Below are 17,008 nucleotides of genomic sequence, written 5' to 3' on the forward strand. Positions count from 1 at the left end.
ACCTGGTTAATGGGAAATCGGGACTCGGCAGTCATTTAGGCTCCTGTCTCGTCTCTGGGTCCTGGCTCGCCTTGCAGTCACCCTCAGCCGTCACAAGTACACGTCTGCACTGATAGGCTCAAACTCGTCTGCTCTCCCTCAGGACCTCGGAACCTTGCTGTTAATTAGCTACCGTCTCTCTCTCTCTCTGCGTTAGTGCGCTCCGCGCCACTTCTCGTTCAGTCTATTTTCAGAGAGTTTCGGTCTTAAATCTTTCTCCGACTTCAAAGATGGCGACTTGTCCACCATGAAAGTGAATAATGGCAGAGATGCTAACGGCTAGATGCCGCCTACGGACTGACTGACTGAAAGACTAACACCTTCGCTAATATCAAAGCCCGTTCCTTCATGGAAATTCACGGCCAGTAACCTGCCGCCCACCAAATTCTTGTACCTCCCCGTACCAAGGACACTTTCCCAGCCGGCCGGCCTGAAGTTGTGTCTTCGGAGTGGAGAAAAATACATTCCTTTGATAAGGGTCAGCCTGAACCGGTTCTCTCCAAGCGGACAACAGCTTGAAACTAAAACATTACACTTCACCTAGAAAGCCTTCTCGAGCTACCAGGCAGAAAGCAAAATGGAGTCTGTCTCGCTTAAGGCCTACGGAGCCCATAATATGCATAGCTCCATGAGAAACAGATCGGCATGTTAGCAAATGAGTAAATCATGACTAATACTTATATATCTAACCCCTCACTTAAATTCATAAGTGTTACTCTAAGGGAAATGGCACGAAAATGCCCTTATATCTGTAAGACAGGGTCCCTATCTATCGGCCTAATCCCTATGTTATGGAGGTGATAGGCTGGAGTCACTCTCCATCATTCTTCTTCTCCAGAGAGCTGGCAGAAAGGCAGCCATTACACTTCCCTTTCTTAGCTCCAATATATCATATAAAGAGTTGATCGCCCACCTGGAACTCTTTTGTTCAATCAATGTAGACGACAATGCTCTTTTTGGGTCCAGATGGATGAGTTTCTCCTCTTCCTTAGAAGGATGGGGTGGAGAGATGCCTACCACACACTGCGTGTGGGGGGCAGCGCGCACATCACTTCTGGCGTTCATGGCGCTGTCGATGCTAACTCAGAGCTGAACAACGCCACCTACCGATGCCGGAGGGGTACTACTTGAAAATTTCCAGATCTAGTCTGACGTCTGGGGATTAGTCTAAGGTAATGAATCTGCAGCTAGAATTATCCATCAGATTACCAAATATAGTGTAGGCTCTTGCCCTGCAACAAAGTAAAAGCACTTGTATCTCACAACTTCTCAAGCTGAGAGGACACGTTTAATATCTGCTGCCATGTTTATCTTCCACCAGCTGAACACAGACACAGACAGGTGAAAGCACAGTGAAACTGAGAAGAATTGAAATCAAACAGAAAGAGTTCCCGATTTCAGCCTGAGTAAAAAGACAGACTAAAAGCTGACAAAAGTTTGAAGGAATTGCATTTAAGCATAAATACCTTCTTGCTCACCTGGCAGCTGGAAAAACGTGGGCCACAATTACCGCAGGCAAGTCAAGCAAGGAGACACCTAAACAGGAAGGTAACACGTGGTGACGGACTCATTCTGCTTAAACTAAAAATTTGGAATTAGGCCAAACCTTTTCTCACAAATACGTATTTTTAAAAATATTTTAAAAATATTTATTTTATGATGAAAAGGACAGCGGACCCAAGCACATGCTGGCCAACTACACTTCACACAGACCACTGCACTGTGCAAGAGTGTTCTGCCAAAGGAGTGCACAAAAAAGAGTAGGAGGTGTGGTCTCCTTTAATAGTTAGAGGGGGAGTGACTTGCTATTTGTCTTAGGAGGTGCTTGGTAGGAGTGATTTTTGTGAGCTTTCCTCACTACAACTGCAGTAGGTTAGGAATGGGACGATGGATGGATGAGAAGGCAATATTTATTGCTTGGGCACATGTACCCTTGAGGTGTTTGGTTTAATCCTTTGAATTATCTTCTACTAACATAAAAATCCTACTAAAATATTTTTTTAAAGGTGATTTCTTTGAGGAAGTACTACCTTCATGCTAAAATCATTGTGAAATACGTGTCGTGAGATGCTGTGTACGAGATTTAATGCAAAGAAGTGGCATGCATTAGAATATACCCCTTCATAAGAGAGCAACTCCTGGGCTCAAAATAAGACTGAATTAGGAGAAGCTGTATTATGATTGGCTAATGCAATGAATGCAGTTTACGCGTGTTTACTTAACCGACCACTTGATTTTGTAGTCTGGTAACATGCACGCTGACTTCTGGTGTTTTGTGTACTCTTATCAGGTGAACCTGTCGGCAACCATTGGGACATTCGATGTGGCTGCACTTGTGGACGAAGCCGAGGTCCGCGGTGGTGGAGAGATGCGCCTGGTGGTGTCCAGCCCCCTGCTCGACAATCTGAACCGGCAGCTGCAGTTCGTCACTTATACCAACACCATCTTCCACCCAAACACTGCGGATGTAGGTGGGTGTCCTTTGAAGGACATGGGCGACACCAAGAGTGAGCGGGCTGGTCATGGGCACTGTAGAGCCCATGTGCTTGATGCAGAGACCCCTCTGGTGCAGAATGTGCAGAGAAGCTTTTGCCTTCGAACCCTTTTCGATAATTAGCTGCAATGCACTTCTACTGCACATGGCCACCTGATCCTAATTCAAGATAACCTGACTTTCTTGTCATGAACATCATTTGAGGTCGCCATGAGTCACTGCTGCGACCTTGGCTTGTCCCTTGCTAACCCTGGCACTGCTTTTACGACCCCTGCCCGCAGAGCTAGCAAAATCAGTGCCTAGACACAGGGGCAGCTCTTCCTAATGGACGCTGGTTGGAGCTCCACTTGCCTAGTTTCTGTCCATTTTTTTTTATTAAACAAATAGTGAATAATATTATTCACTAGTACTGTAATGAAAAATAGAGTACATTCGCTGGAATAAGACCCTATCTGGAAGCTACGGTAAGAAAAAATAAAAATGCTGTTAAATGTGTGTTGTGTGCATGCTTGTGGGTGAGAGTGTGTTTATGTGCCCAAGAGTGTGTGAATGTGTTAGTATGTGTAAGCATGTGTGAGTGAGTGAAAGTAAAGATAAAATGGCATGCAATATCACTTCTGCTACACCTGGCATTTTGGTGAATTGACGCCCATGTATTTTGTAAATGTAAATGTAAATGTACATGTATTTATATAGCGCAGATCGCCCACATCGCAGGCATCTATGCGCTTGCTTAGGGAACCCGTCCTGGTATTCCCCTGTGAGATAGCCCCGGCAGGGTATCCACAAGGTGAAAGCCAGGCATCCCGCCGCGAGGGGCCATTGTGGAGATTAAGCAAGCTATTGCCCAGAGTCGCAGTGTGTGAACCCGTGAGTCGAGTAGGCACCGGAGCGAGAATTATCGAGTCCGTGGAATTATTGAGCCCAACCCCCGTCGAGGCGGGGAATTGAACCCTGGTCCAGGGCCGATCTCAGCTTCCGGGTCTGCCGCCTCTAACCCCTGAGCCACACTTCTCCTTTTTGTACTGTAGGGATCCAGGGAAAGGTGATAGCAAACTTGTTTTGGTGGCATTGCAGCCAGTGCTGCTGACTTTAGAACAGAGGACTCTAGTTCAAGTCCTGATGTTGGCTCAACATGCTGTGATTCTGGGCAATTCAATTTCTCTCCTTGTTGCTAAAACAAATAAATCTCACCTTGTGTAATGTAGTTGGTGCTCATGTAAAGCACTCCAATGCCTGTTGTTGAGTTTGCACTATAGAACACGGCAAAAAAGGGTGGTAGGCACTTCCTGAGATTCTGAGGGCCTGAAACACAAACTTACACGTGATTGCGAGTGTGAATTCAGTTTTTGTGCATATTTTGAAATTTTTGACTGTATAACTGGTGGTAGCCTCGTGGGAGAGCTTATACTCAATATAGCAGACCTGAGTTGCCTATAGTGACAAGCCAATGAGAAAGGAAATAAGCAATGATTGGTTCACTTGGAACATGTTATGTCAGATACCAAAAGTCTGATCTGCTTATCATGAAAAGTTACAAAAAAAAGCAGTAGGCATGGCTTTTATTATTCACATTACATGATACATCCTGTAGATAAGGGTTATTACACTGTGCTAATGGCTGTAGACAAGTATTTTGTTTCATTGTATCTCCAGTGGTGGCTGGTGGAATTTAAAAGTGGTGAGGCTAAGATGAATTAACACATTTTGGCACACGTACGAGCAAAGCGAACAAGCCCTTGTCTTCAAGGATGCTTGGGGGAGATTCTCCCTCTGAGAAAATGTTTAAAAATGAGTGTATATAGGTGCAGTTTTCATCACTATTTCTGTGTTAAAGACAAAGCGTAGGATCATAAATGTCCACAAATAGACACACTTCCAATTTTTACTCTGTTTTTACAGAACTTCTAGGCAAACCAATGAAGTATCAAGCAAGGCTGAAGCCTGATGCCTGACTCTGGCTCGGCTCAAGTCTTCTTGGACCTTCAAGCCCAAAATAAGCTGAGCCTTTGTGCGGCTTCTGCCTGCCACCACTGATGTAACATACTGTGCCAAGAATGAAAGGCAAATTATTCATCTGTGATGTAAAGCAGAAAAATGACATAGCTAGTCTTGCAGGGTTTTGGAAACGAGGGGTAGAGGTAGTAGGTACGTTACTCAATCTTCCTCATCATAGCCTTTTCTTTCCAACAGTGAAGCCTTACCCTGGAGCCGGCAATTTCATTGCTCCAAAACAAAATGAGATTCTTCCCTATTAACCTAATAACCCCATTCAATTTTTTATCTTTGTCTTTATGGTTATAACAAGGCCACAGACCCCTCTCACCCGCTCAATACCACAGAAAGCATCTTGTGCATGCCTGGAGACCAAGGAGAGAGAAAGACTGGGTCAGGCGTAGGGCTCTGATCAGGCACACTTAGCTTTGGAGTAATGAAGATTAAAGCAAAGTAGCCGAATTTAAGGACGTCATCCCTCTTTCTCATCACAGTCATGACTTTATAAGCTTATACTGCTCACTCTGGACCTTCACCATGCAGTCAAATAACAACACGAGCTAAGGCAAGCAGCAACATCCTAGAACACAATCAAGAACACCCATGAGCCACGAGAGGCACCCTCCTATGCAAAGGTCCCATGCATCAGAGGTCCATATAACATGAATTGCAATCCTCCTGTGGTGAGAGGAAAGAACCATGGGAAGTAACTAACTGCAGTCACAAACGGCCAACATAAAAGTGCACGCTCTTAGAACTTCGGGGGGCCACATTCGTGCAAGCTTGGACGGAGCTCGCTAAAGCTGGGCTTCTCTGAGGCATGCATATCGCAGAGAATATTACAAACCTACAGGCCCAGTAGTCAGAATCTAAAAAGAAATGACAGAAAGGATCACACAGGGAGTTGCGGCAGACCAATGCCTGCCAGAAGGGCAAGAGGCATGTGCTATGGGTCGTGGGTCAATGTGGCAACTGATAGAAGTTGAAAAAAACTGAACCCTCAAGTGTAGCAAATGTGGAGGGGAAAAAAGCAAAGGGCAAAAGCTCCCAGGAAACCAGACAGTAGGACCCCTTTAAACAGCCTCACCTAGCATAAGGTACAATAACAAGGGGTGCATGGAGCAAATACCCAAAGAAAGTAATAGTCCTCTGCCTTGGAAATACCAGCACCATTTCCCACGGGCATCATTACAAGACCAGCCTGAGCCTCACAGGACATTTAATAAGAAATTATGTAAGAAGAATTATAGGTGAAGGAGATGCTTAACACCACAAATGGAGATTCTCGCGGTCATGCCAAACCTCATAAGTATTAGGCCAGAACAATGGCCCAGGAAACACCCCTCAGAGGAGTGGACATGGGACAATAAAAGTGCCTCATATTTTCTGGGTAAACCCCAACTTGAGGACCCTTGCCCTAAATCCTGAGGGTGGCATCAGCTAATCTAGGGTCAGAGAGCAAACAGGTGCGACTCAAGACCAAACTTGTTAGCTGCACCCACATACTTGTACTCCCCGGGATTACAGTCATCTCAAGCTGGAGATTCCAGAGAGGGCGCAGAGCCAGTTATATGGGACTCACCATGTGAGGAGGGGGGCTGATACACAAAAATCCACGAAGCAGTCCGAAAAGGTACATAGTGGAGCAATTAGGAAAGAACATTGCAGACTCACCACCTACCAACATTGATGAGAAGCTAACAAGAGTCAATGGTTGTTGACTGAATTCCAAGTTGAGGATATTTCCAGAGCACCTGCTGGCAGGATCAGAGAGCCATTAATAAAGCTGACAAGACAAGATTTAGAAATATCATGGTAGACAGAACTTGAAGCCCCCACATCAAGAACAAAGACCTGAACCATCAGGGCACGTGCGACTGCCTCTAATGTTAGATAGAGGGACAGAGGCCATGACTGTTTACAACTGAAGCAAAAATCGCAACGAGATTAGTGCAGCCAAGCATCTTCGAGAACTGATCATTTCAGTCAATGCTTAGCTAGTAAATGTTAGCAAACCGATGGACCACACGGACCTGCACCCCAGATTATTTGGATCCACCAAGCATTGGCGAGAAGACTGGAAACCTGTACCATGGAAGGCTCTGCCCTATAAACACCTAAGATCATGAGAGCGCACGCTGGGAAAATGTTGGTGAGTGAGGACTAATTGGCATTAGTAACAACACAAGGCAATACAAGAAGTGAAAATAAAAAAATAGAAATGAATGTAAAATTAATAGTGTAACAGCAAAACAACCGCACTAAAACAGACGTGTCTTAGAAAAGCAGCATTCTGATGTGTCCAAAGCAATTCCTCCAATCAACTTAAGAGTTCAGGTGGCGGGCTCCGCGCTTGGTGTGGTCTCATCCTGAAGTCTTTACCGCTTCTTGGAGCTGTTCTTCACTTGGTAGAGCACTGAAGAGAACCACATTTAGAGCTCAGTTTCTATTCCATCTCATCAGGTGTGACATTTAACTTGCTGACAGTGAGAGCATAAGCTGATCATCAAATGTGTGAGACTCACAGTGAGTGAGACTTGAAGTCTCTGGAAGCACAAACCTGAGGGCCCATAGAGCAGTCAAGAAGGATGCATATCAGGCACAAACCACTTGTGGCAAAATGCAAGTTTGTATATGAAAGAAAACAGAACAAGAGTGAAGAGCTGAAAACTGCAAAGTGGAAAAACCTGCACAACATGGGATAGCACCATCTGTTACCAAAACCCACTGTCCAACCACTCCCCACTTGAACCTCCGCCTGCCAGTCATTTCTTCAGACTTGCAGGCCAAAAGGCAGTGCTTAATTTGAACTGGTGGGTGGGGGCCACCGGCACCAATTTTTCTTTTTTTAGACATTCCTCGAGAGCAAGTGAGGGAAAAACACACAAAACAAGTCAGAAACAGGAAAAGAAGATGGAAGAAAGCAGGAGCCAGCAAGAGTAAAATAAAGGGGCAGTGAGTGTTAGATGGTGGATTAGGCATAAGGTGGAATTAGGACTACGCAACCTTGGTCTTCGGAGCGGGGACATTTAATAGCACCGGCCGCTGTATTTTGAGCAGTGATTTGGGCACCGTCAGTGCTTTAAATGGGCAGGTAGGTACTGACCGGTACTGAGTACCCCAACTTATTCATCTTGAAAGGGTACCTGCACTTCTCAGCACTGCTGCAAAACATTTAATGGAAGAGCACCGTCACATCTTAGAAGCAAACGGATACTGTGGACAGCGAGTACCAACACTTCTATATATCCTTTTAAAGTGCTGGTCACCGGCACTCATTATGGTACAAATTAAGCACTGCCAAAAGGACAGCAGATAGCAGGAGCAGCAGATAGAGAAAGGGAGCCAAAAACAAAGAGGACTAGCAATGTGACACCCACATGACAAAGGTGTCATGTCCACCACTCCTCAACTAGAAGTCTTGAGAGGTATGTAGCACAGCGTCCGTCGATCATGGTGAGGACCGGGCTGGGAACCAGAAGGCATAAATGTTAGCCACACAGCATGAGCTCTCTGTCTCTTCTCTCTCTTTTCTCTATCCTCTCTCTCTCTCCCCTCCTCTCCTCTCTCTCTCCTATCTCTCTCTCTTCTCGCTCTTGTCTCTCTCTCTCTCTCTCTCGCGCTTCTCTCTCTCCTCTCTCCCTCTCTTCTGTCTCTCCTCTCTCTCCTCTCCCTCTCTTTTCTCTTGCTCTCTCCTCTTTCTCTCCCCTCTCTCCTCTCGCTTCTCTCTCTCCTCTCTCTTCTCTCTCTCCTCTATCTCTTCTCTCTCTCTGCTCTCCTCTTCTCTCCTCTCTCCTTTCTCTCATCTCTCCTCTCTCTTCTCTCTATCCTCTCTCTCTTCTCTCCTCTCTCTCTCTCTCCCCCCCTTTAAACCCCTCCTCCCCCGTGACTGCTGCAATAAACCCTGGGGAACTATAAAAAGTTACTGAGGTGGCCTTGGACCTTCATAAAACATTCCCCAATGCCTGCCGCCCACAGGGAAATGCCAGATAACATAAATGATCCGTCAAAAGCTGATTGTGCTAGGTAAAAGTCAGATGGGGAAAAATGCAGGGTCACAGCAACATCAGCAGGATTATGGGGAACAGGAGGCCGAATATCAACATCCGCATCCTGTGGTTATTGACAAATCACTTAATTTCTCAGTGCCTAAAAAAACAAGCATTTGCAATGCAATAGGTCTCTCATTTACGCGAGTTTGAGCTATTGACATTGCAAATAACAATGCCTTTTAGTTTTTGTTTTCAAAACATAAATAAAAGGCATTGTCATTTACAATGCCAATAGCTTAAACTAGCGTAAATGCAAAACCTATTGCATTGCAAATGCTTGTTTTTAGAATGATCTGGGGTCTGACCCTGCTGGGTGGTCAAGGGTTAATCTCAGCTTATTTTCTGATAGTCAGGAATCCCCCTTTGGAAATACCTCTCAGCGTGCTGGGAAGGAGGCTCTTTAGGTCTCGCCTCTCAATGCGCATGCGCATTGAGCGGAGCGAGACTATAGGGGCTTAAACAGCGTTTAACTACACTGGCGATTTGATGAAGTGCATGTGCATGTGCACTTTTAGCTCAATGCGCAAGCGCAATGAGTTAAAATGCGCGTGCACAGCCTCAAATCGCCAGTCTTCGCCATCTGTTCCCCAGCTTGGTGCCGCCAGCACCTACCCTCTCTCTCCCTGCACACAGCCAGGCTCGCATTTCTCCTCCCCCTCCCCAGCCGCCAGCACCTCCCCTCTCTCTGTCCGTGCTGTTGTCCCCAGCCTGAAGAAACACGGTCTGGAGTTTTATTTAATCTACTGCTTGTTATTCTTTCCCTCGGCTCGTGTATCAGCCATCTTCATGGACGCAGCAATTTTTCTTGCAATCAAAAAGAAATCTTGCCCCGGCTTGAAAACATGTCTGTAAATCTTTCTTTTGAGGAATTTTGCCCCTCTGCCGCCCCACCCCCTCCCGCCCGTCACTGCCTGTTATTTTCAATGCTTCGTCACTTAATATCCCATGCCGTGGTCCCCCCTCTCCGCGCCCATTGCTGCTTGTTATTCTTTCCCTCGGCTCGTGTATCAGCCCGCTTCATGGACGCAGCGATTTATCTTGCAATCAAAAACAAAGCTTGCCCCGGCTTGAAAACATGTCTGTAAATCTTTCTTTTGAGGAATTTTGACCCTCTGCCGCCCCACCCCCTCCCGCCCGTCATTGCCTGTTATTTTCAATGCTTCGTCACTTAATATCCCATGCCGTGGTCCCCCCTCTCCGCGCCCATCGCTGCCTAATATTGTTCAGTGCTGCAGTACCCGTTGCAGTCACTTAAGATCCCTGTGCCATCCCCTCCCTCACCACCACTTCCCGCTTGTCGCTGCCTGTTAATTTTAGTGCTTCGGCACTGGTCACCGTCACTAGCTTCTGCGCACAAAGTTAGTTAATTTTACACCTGTACTGTGACTCATGTGAGAGAACAATAATACCATTAAATCTTAAAACAACAGCAACATTTCAAATCTCAGTATAACTTCTTAGGGGAAACCATTTCTAAGCATAGGGCATAAGTAACACATGCTTCCATAGGACAGACCTTTGCCTACACATCCAGTACACACCGTTCTTCAACCGGTCCTAAGTGATGGCGCCTGGTTATAAAAAAGCATCCGCACAGATGTACTGGGAGGCAATCTTGTGTTTGTTAACTGCTTTGCCGACAACAACTCACCTGAGAGCACAGAAGCATGACCAACTCCACCATAGAACTTCTGGATTCTATGCACACAATACCGAAAAAAACCAAATAGATATCTGGTCACATTTCAAAGACAGTCTGCTCAGCCCATGGTCACACGTAGCAATACTTTTCACAAGTAAACTAAAACAAGCAAGTGGCTACATTTATGTAATTTCATTCTTAAGGAGAGCAAAGAGACACATTTCAGTGTAAAAAAATCTGCGTTACAATTAAAAGTATAGAATGGCGAAAATGGGCCATTAGAAGTTTGGAAAGAGGAAAATGCCTGCGTTAGTAAGAAAGAATAATAGCACATGCGGTTTGTGTGTCCCTCAAAACGTATCCCTTAACTCATCTCTGTACCACACGTTAGTCGTGTCAACTGAAGACAAAAAGAACTGCAACTTTAGATCTGTTTGCGTTTATATTACTGGTGACAATGTGCAGGGCATCTGTGTATTGATCCACAGTATCTACGTTTTGCTGCTTCTCAGCGTGTGGTCATTACATGCAGAGAGGGGAAATTGCTCCATGACCTTTGCTTTCTCCGTTGCTCTTTTGCCTTCAGCCCTCTAGCTATCAAACAAGCTTCCAGTTTGTTTGGTGGCAGCAGACATCCCAAACACTCTCATTAATACGTTGACCCTTGACCTGCAGTAATCCTTCTCAGAAGCGCAAGTGGTAGCACATTAGATGTTTGCAAGTGTTAATAAATACATTTTGAGTATTCCTTTGTTGAACATTATCAAAACCCCACACTTTTGCATGCACATATTGATTTACAGGGATGCATTTTTATGATGAGTGAAATAAAAAACGGTTATCTTACTGTTACAATTTTTTGAGCCGGGGAACAGTTAAAAGGCCTCAAATTGCAAAGTGTTATGTGAAAACGGATTTGTTTTTCCAGATGCTTTAAGGTACCTTATCAATAACACTTTACCTATACTGCACCAAAGCGAACAGAGGATCACAGCATTGCCAGTATTGCCAGCGTGTCTTAGCGGCTTACCCGTTTTCCAACCAGGCGCGACCATCACCTCTCGGCGCACCCGCTCCGCGGGTGCCCCATCGCCTGCTTCGAGGAGGGAACTACATCTGCTGTTGGAAGGAGCACAGAAGCGGTAAGGAGAAAGCGGAACCGGGCGTGTGGCTGCAGCGGGGCTGCGAGCGTGCGGGGACTTCAATTCCCAGAAGTCCCTGCTAGACCGACGGAGAGCTTCCGGTCCGCTCTCCCTGCTGGCCCGCCCCCCGCCCTCCTGAGGCTTCAAATTAACAGTAGCAGCCCAAAACGAGTGGGACACTTTACCTATACTGCACCAAAGCGAACAGAGGATCACAGCATTGCCAGTATTGCCAGCGTGTCTTAGCGGCTTACCCGTTTTCCAACCAGGCGCGACCATCACCTCTCGGCGCACCCGCTCCGCGGGTGCCCCATCGCCTGCTTCGAGGAGGGAACTACATCTGCTGTTGGAAGGAGCACAGAAGCGGTAAGGAGAAAGCGGAACCGGGCGTGTGGCTGCAGCGGGGCTGCGAGCGTGCGGGGACTTCAATTCCCAGAAGTCCCTGCTAGACCGACGGAGAGCTTCCGGTCCGCTCTCCCTGCTGGCCCGCCCCCCGCCCTCCTGAGGCTTCAAATTAACAGTAGCAGCCCAAAACGAGTGGGACACTTTACCTATACTGCACCAAAGCGAACAGAGGATCACAGCATTGCCAGTATTGCCAGCGTGTCTTAGCGGCTTACCCGTTTTCCAACCAGGCGCGACCATCACCTCTCGACGCACCCGCTCCGCGGGTGCCCCATCGCCTGCTTCGAGGAGGGAACTACATCTGCTGTTGGAAGGAGCACAGAAGCGGTAAGGAGAAAGCGGAACCGGGCGTGTGGCTGCAGCGGGGCTGCGAGCGTGCGGGGACTTCAATTCCCAGAAGTCCCTGCTAGACCGACGGAGAGCTTCCGGTCCGCTCTCCCTGCTGGCCCGCCCCCCGCCCTCCTGAGGCTTCAAATTAACAGTAGCAGCCCAAAACGAGTGGGACACTTTACCTATACTGCACCAAAGCGAACAGAGGATCACAGCATTGTCAGTACTGCCAGCGTGTCTTAGCGGCTTACCCGTTTTCCAACCTGGCGCGACCATCACCTCTCGGCGCACCCGCTCCGCGGGTGCCCCATCGCCTGCTTCGAGGAGGGAACTACATCTGCTGTTGGAAGGAGCACAGAAGCGGTAAGGAGAAAGCGGAACCGGGCGTGTGGCTGCAGCGGGGCTGCGAGCGTGCGGGGACTTCAATTCCCAGAAGTCCCTGCTAGACCGACGGAGAGCTTCCGGTCCGCTCTCCCTGCTGGCCCGCCCTCCTGAGGCTTCAAATTAACAGTAGCAGCCCAAAACGAGTGGGACACTTTACCTATACTGCACCAAAGCGAACAGAGGATCACAGCATTGCCAGTACTGCCAGCGTGTCTTAGCGGCTTACCCGTTTTCCAACCAGGCGCGACCATCACCTCTCGGCGCACCCGCTCCGCGGGTGCCCCATCGCCTGCTTCGAGGAGGGAACTACATCTGCTGTTGGAAGGAGCACAGAAGCGGTAAGGAGAAAGCGGAACCGGGCGTGTGGCTGCAGCGGGGCTGCGAGCGTGCGGGGACTTCAATTCCCAGAAGTCCCTGCTAGACCGACGGAGAGCTTCCGGTCCGCTCTCCCTGCTGGCCCGCCCCCCGCCCTCCTGAGGCTTCAAAACAACATCACACTCCCGCAGCGCGGGACGCAGCCCGGGCTAAGACTGGGCAAAGACAGGGCCGTTTTAGGCCGTTAGAGACCGTTTTAAGACCGGACCGGGCCATTTCTCTTGGTTTTATCTTTTTGAGTCTCTGCAGCTAGCATACTCGGAGCAAGGCAACCAAGACCTCCAAAAAAGCTACAGGCACCCTAGACGACTTTATCACCAGGACCAGCCTCTCCATTGATAATGAAATAACTAAACTCCAGCACAAAGTATCAACTGAACTCGAATGTGCTAGGAGGCTTTCAACTGAACTTGCGCTTAGGAAAAAATCCTCCCTAGGCAGCATTGCTACCTCCAAAACTCCTGAACGCATTTCTGGTCCAAAACCAATTATAGCCCTAGCCGAGGTGCACTCGATAGTAGAGGAATCAATTCCTCCTATCATTCACGAACCCCATGGGCCTTCGGCTAGGGCCGAGTCAGGAAGCCCATTACAGTTGACTCTCTCAAAGGAGAGTGTTGAGGTCCTTCCAGATGGGGCGTCCTGTAAGCCACCAGTAGAGATGATACCTAACATAAGCCGATCATCTACCTGTCGGCTGCCAGTTGAAACAGAGTCTACCAAAAATAAATCACCCGCCAAAGCACCATCAAAGCATAAAAGAAAGCGCAAACATCCAACCGCTTTCGCTAGGAAAAAAGCTAAAGTAGCACTTAGTCATAACATCAAGGGTGGAACTCCAAACATGTCTACTGTAACATCTGAGATCTCTGTACACGATGTAGCACTAGTAAATGCAGACAATACTAACAACAGCATAGATGAACAAATCTCCATTGCTATGTCAGATCATCTAGGTAGTGAGGGGCAAAGAGTCTCCTGTGATATGGTAGAACAAGATGGTGGAAGGGAAGAATTTTTAAAACTAGTGTGGGAGACGCTTAAGAGACTACTCAAACCATTAGAAACTAGGTTAACTGGTATTGAGAACCAGCTTCTCGAAGTTGAGAAAAGTGTTATCACTCTTTCAAGCATAAGCCTCAACTGTACTGAAGCGCCTAGAGTCACCCAGCAAGCTCCAGTCCCCGTCCCGGTTACATCAAAAAACTCACATATTAGTCTATTGGATGTGCAGCAAAAAAAGGTGGGGATAGCAAGTAATACAAATGCTAATCAATCAACTAGCACTAAAACCCAATCGAATCCAACCCCCTCAACTTCCACAGCTGTAAATACTACTAGCAAATCCATGCAGAAAAATCAGGTCCATACTAACACTTCCCTACCACAAATTCCTTCTTCTTCCCACTCTTCCAACCAGAGTGCATTAGCCCCAAACAAACTTCAACCCAATCCCCCTGCTTACCCCTACATTACTTCCGCAGGCATCCAATCTTTGCCTGACAAATCCTTTGCAAATACCACCCATAAGCCAAACCACCAGTTTAACCACACTCGCAATAATTTTAGAGGAGGGTACATAGATCTGCCACCAGACGCTAGTACATTTGTAGCTGTTCTCACAGGGGTGCCAGAACTGGATAGTCAATACGAAGAAAATTTTCAATCGCTAAAAAATAAAGTGATTTTTTGGCTAAATAAATATAAACCCATTCCCAACCAGATGAAAAGTAAGATCCTTATGGTTAGGAGGGTACCATGGGTAGGGCCAACGGCAAAAACAATCACGGGCGATTGTATTGTCATATCCTTTGAAGAACCCCAGAGTGCTGAACAAATCTGCAATTGGAAATCGTACGGTGTGAATCCCCCTATTGAAGCCAGACCCCTATCATTCTTCTATCCTCCACCAAGACCTATCCATCACGGCCCCAAGTGGAACCCTGTCAACCAGTATTATGACAGTGCTCCAAACTTGGCTAGACATGGTGATTACAATATGTGGTCTGGTGCTCCAAACTTAGCTAGACATGGTGATTATAATATGTGGTCTGGCATTCCCACCTTCAATAGATTTAGTTGCCTAGATGCTGTGGATTGACTTGCCACTATGCCTGACTGTATCTATGAATTATATGACACCTTCTGTAGATTGGGCAAAGGCAATTCCAAACCTAAAAATGTCCTACAACTGCACGATGATGACCAGACTAACAGGAATATGCTGCACAGGACTATCCCAGATCCCCAGAAAACGGAATCACTTTACAAAGCTGGAAACGTACGCTGTTGCACAGCTGAGGGTGGTCGGGATGGGAGATTAATTACTGTAGTTAGAGAAAAAGCAAAGGTTGCAGAGAAAGATATAACAAATCTGCAGGTAGGCAACCTGCCTAATCAGTGTGTAGTCAATTCCCCCCCTGTCAATCAGAGCACTGATCCTTGCTTACTCATTCTATCATGGAACATCGCAGGTGTCTGTAAGAACCTAAAAGACCCTGAGTGGGCAAACTATATTGACACCTGTGACATTTGTCTACTACAAGAAACTTGGGCTATAGAAGTTCCTCACCGGGTAGGATATAAAACTTATGGTATCAAGGCAGCTCAGTCTGACAGAGGAAGACCATCAGGGGGTCTATTAATTTGGCTAAAAATCACCCTGGTCATGCAGGTTGAAATTGTTGATAAAGGCTCTCCTGATATTTTAGTCCTAAGGGTCACTCCACCGTGTGGCGACGAATGGTACATCGTCAATGTTTATAACAGACCGATTAGTCACTCCAAGGTGTCAACAACACTTGAAGCCCTGGATCTCCTATTGAAAGATGTAATTGGAGATGCCCCGGTCATCATGGGAGGAGACTTAAATTGTAACTTTGAACCTGTCCTGGGCATCTCTGATGTGTTCGAAGATGAGGACATAGCGTACAACATCCCCCAGCTCGAAACCACCAAATCTGTTAAATATTCCACATTGGCCAGCCAGCTATTAAGACTTACCGCAGACCACGGCCTTAGAGCAGGCAATGGCCGTCTCCCATCGGACCTGCAAAAACAACCAACCTTCTCTAAAGCTAAAAGCAATTTAGATTTTATACTTGTTTCTCTTAGCATCTGGCACTTTATGATTGATTTGAAAGTAGTAAGCAGGGGGGAAAGTGATCACTACCCCTTGGAACTTTACATCAACATGAGCATGGTTAGTGACACCACTTTAATTACAACTGAATCCACCCATGTCAGCCTATGTGAGGACGTCCACATAAACAACAACAGACGTGCAGTAAGATGGCCACGTGTTTTGGCGGATGGTAATGCCTTAGCGCTGGTTTATTCTCTTTTTGAACAAACATTTGCACATATAGCTGACTACGCCTTCTTACCTGAACACTTTGAACATTTTATCGATCTACACAAAGTCTTCTTTTCCGAACTAAAAACGCATCTATCAAAAATGCCGAGAAAGAAGCAGCAAAACCCAAGAGTGGCCAACCACGGAAAGTTATGGTATGACCACTCGTGTAGAACTGCTAAATCAAACTTATTGCTTGCCATTAAAAACAAGTCAAAAGAAGAAGTAAAAATTGCAAGGGTGGAATACAAACGCACATTAGAAACATCCAAAAAACTTTGGGAGGAATCAATCTGGGCCGAAATGCTAATCGCTGCAAAAACCAATGACAATGTTGGCTTCTGGAGGCTAGTGGCTAACGGGGGGCATGCTGGGAGAGCTGTGAAAGATGTATTCCTGGATGAGATGACCTGGGTAACTCACTTTACAAATCTTTACAAGCAATACGATAGTGACAGCCAATGGAGCTTAAGGTCCCCCCCCCCCCTATTGAACCCCTCAACTTCACATTGGAAGAGACAGTAAGGGCGATCAACGAACTTAAAAACTCTAAAGCCCCTGGTCCGGACAAAATACCGGGGGATCTTTACAAACACGAAGTTGACGTCTGGGCCCCCTATGTGAACCGTTTGTTCAACGCCTTATCCTCAAATTGCAACTTTCCAGACAGCTGGCGGGCAGCGGAGGTTGTGCTAATATTTAAAAAGGGGGATAGACTGATACCCTCCAATTACAGACCAATTAGTCTGATGGACACGCTCCAAAAATTAAACGCCAAACACCTGCTATTCCGAA

General features: G+C 46.8%; 1 protein-coding gene across 6 annotated transcripts in view; it reads left to right on the top strand.

Moving 5' to 3' along the window:
- The window catches only part of B4GALNT1 (beta-1,4-N-acetyl-galactosaminyltransferase 1), a 613,238-nt gene that overhangs the window by 537,827 nt on the left and 58,403 nt on the right, over window positions 1–17,008 (top strand). For all 6 annotated transcript variants that reach the window (XM_086966472.1, XM_086966503.1, XM_086966477.1 and 3 more), the window contains exon 7: window positions 2,330–2,510. In XM_086966472.1, coding sequence (XP_086822598.1) covers window positions 2,330–2,510 — 181 coding nt within the window. The remainder of the gene's footprint in view (window positions 1–2,329; window positions 2,511–17,008) is intronic.

The sequence above is a fragment of the Lissotriton vulgaris genome, chromosome 1_1, assembly GCF_964263255.1.
Source record: "Lissotriton vulgaris chromosome 1_1, aLisVul1.2, whole genome shotgun sequence".
Classification (NCBI taxonomy): Eukaryota; Metazoa; Chordata; class Amphibia; order Caudata; family Salamandridae; genus Lissotriton; species Lissotriton vulgaris.